The sequence below is a fragment of the Sinocyclocheilus grahami genome, unplaced genomic scaffold (assembly GCF_001515645.1).
Source record: "Sinocyclocheilus grahami isolate Dianchi unplaced genomic scaffold, SAMN03320097.WGS_v1.1 scaffold3843.1, whole genome shotgun sequence".
Classification (NCBI taxonomy): domain Eukaryota; kingdom Metazoa; phylum Chordata; class Actinopteri; order Cypriniformes; family Cyprinidae; genus Sinocyclocheilus; species Sinocyclocheilus grahami.
This window is the reverse complement of record NW_015508890.1, coordinates 30,979-33,579: the sequence shown is the minus strand read 5'-3', so window position 1 is coordinate 33,579 and position 2,601 is coordinate 30,979. Positions and strand designations below refer to the sequence as shown.

The following is a 2,601-nucleotide window of genomic DNA, read 5'->3' as shown; positions in this document are numbered from 1 at the left end:
ACTGAAACTAGACTAAAATACTTCAGGTTTTCTTCGACTAAAACTGGACTAAAATACTTAAGGTTTACTTCGACTAAAATACATCAGGTTTTCTTCGACTAAAACTAGACTAAAATACTTCAGGTATTCTTCGACTAAAACTAGACTAAAATACTTCAGGTATTCTTCGACTAAAACTAGACTAAAATATCTTATTGCTAAAATGTCAAGTTTTCATTGACTAAAACTAGACTAAAATACTTCAGGTTTACTTTGACTAAAACTAGACTAAAATGTTGACACTTTTAGTCAACTAAAACTAAATAGGATAAGGTTGACTAAATATGATAAAATCTAACAAGGACATTTTAACACGGGACTAAGACTAAAATGAAAATAGCTGACAAAATTAACACTAGATTGCATCATATAATAATTTCTGTTAATAGTGTTCATCGTCCGTTTGATTACGTCTTTAATTGATTTTTCCGTACATTTCTGCCATATGTACATTAACTGACAGTCACCACTGATAAGCTACCACTAAATATTGCAGAAACTTAATTTGCTGTAAAGTTGCTTTGCAACGATTTGTATCGTGAAAGGTGCTATACAAATAAACTTAAGCTTGAACACTAGCCATTTAAAGTTCAGTCTCTTCTTCACAAAAAGGCTTCAGAATAAAGCACACAAATTGTGTGCAGTATTTTGCAAATGCTTTTTAGTATTTTCATTTAATGGAAATGAGCAGCTTTGACATTCTGCAAAATATACACCACTGATAAGCTACCACTAAATATTGCAGAAACTTAATTTGCTATAAAGTTGCTTTGCAACGATTTGTATCGTGAAAGGTGCTATACAAATAAACTTAAACTTGAACACTAGCCATTTAAAGTTCAGTCTCTTCTTCACAAAAAGGCTTCAGAATAAAGCACACAAATTGTGTGCAGTATTTTGCAAATGCTTTTTAGTATTTTCATTTAATGGAAATGAGCAGCTTTGACATTCTGCAAAATATCTTTTTTTATGATTCACTTCAGAAAGAAAGTCAAATAGGTTTGGAATGACATGAGGAATGGTGAATTATGGCAAAAATGAGTCCTGTCTGTTAATTCTGAAATCTCTTCCTCTGTCTCAGGTCAGTATTGGCCGTCACTGAAGCCGCTGATGGGCACAGTGGGGATGTCGTTTCTGGGTGCCCAGAGGAAAGACTGTGAGGAAACGGACACAGTGAATGCGATGGCATCCCTCTCCGTGGGGGTCTTGACCAACAAAAGGTGAGTTCTGATGAAGAAATTGTGCTAAATGCAAGTAATATAATTAGTCACACTTCTATAGTGCCTTGATCCTGTTTTGTACACAATTTGTTCTTTTATTTAGTTTAACCAAGTTTATTATTGTTAAATTAACCTATTGAAATATTTTTGTTAAATAAAACTGTTGAAATTAAGCTGAAATAAAATATAAATATTAGACGAAAACATAATGAAAATGAGAAATTATGCTTTGGTAACTAACTGAAATTAGATAATAAGAACTGAAAATAAATAACTAAAACAAATAAATTAGACTTTAATAGTAATTAAAAAAAATATATGACAAAAGCTGATGATAAAATGAAACAAAAATTAAAATAAAACCTTTTAAAATATATATATATTTTTAAATATAAATAAAAATGATAATAGTATACAAATACTAAAATATGGGTGTGACAACTGCATTCTACAACCAAATTTACTTACCAAAAATTCAGGAAAAGCCACATTTTCCTACAAGAGTTAGTTTTTGCAGAAAGGGGCAAATCTGTAATCCAAACCAATTCATGCTAATGTTTTTACAGGTGCCTACTTCCCTTCTAATCTATACTGGGCTTCAGAGCTGGAGGAAATTATGCTTTTGATACATTCCCGAGCATAAAAACCATATGGTGATTGTTTGATGCTAAACATAAACCTCATTTTTTACAGCCTTGCCGATGAGCCCATGGAGCATGACGAAGACTCCCTTTAAACCAGGTCTTTACGCGTCTGAACACCGTCCAGTACCAAATGGCGCTCCAAACCATGTGAACGAGCCGTGCCTCAAGACCAGCAGTGCCTCAGGGGGCGTGGCTTCCTCATCACGGCCCCTCCCCCAAGACACCACCTCAACATTGACCACCAGCAAAGCCCGCGCTTTTTCTAAGCTAACAACCCACAGCCACAGTTCTGCAGGGGCTCTGGGATCCACGCCATCTTCTTCATTCAAGTACCACACAAACAAACACACTATGACGCATGAGGCCGCTTTGTGCGTTAGTGTGTTTTTAACATTCACTAAAAGAATGCACTCCAGTCATTCAATGTTCACCTCAAAAGAGACTATTTACTTTAGCTGGAGATGCGAAAGCAGATTTGCAGGAGCGGTTGAGGATTATTTCACCTTTTTTAAAGGCAGCCCACTTTACTACCCCTGTCAAGCGGACTGTGCTGGGAGAAAATGAGGGGTTTCCTTGCACCTGGCAACCACAAAGTGGCTCCACTCTATGATGTCATTACTATTAACCAATTTAACCACTAAAGAAGAAGAAGAAGAAAACGATCATGACAACTGTGTGTTTTATAAATCGTATTTTTT

At 35.3% G+C, this 2,601-nt stretch overlaps 1 protein-coding gene across 1 annotated transcript in view; it reads left to right on the top strand.

Annotated features, from left to right (window-relative positions):
- Positions 1-2,595, top strand: part of LOC107576511 (histone deacetylase 4-like) — a 6,603-nt gene extending 4,008 nt beyond the window's left edge. Inside the window, exons 5-6 of the mRNA XM_016262676.1 lie at positions 1,121-1,259; positions 1,953-2,595. Coding sequence (XP_016118162.1) covers positions 1,121-1,259; positions 1,953-1,995 — 182 coding nt within the window. The 3' untranslated portion in view covers positions 1,996-2,595. The remainder of the gene's footprint in view (positions 1-1,120; positions 1,260-1,952) is intronic.
- The last annotated feature ends 6 nt before the right edge of the window (positions 2,596-2,601 follow it).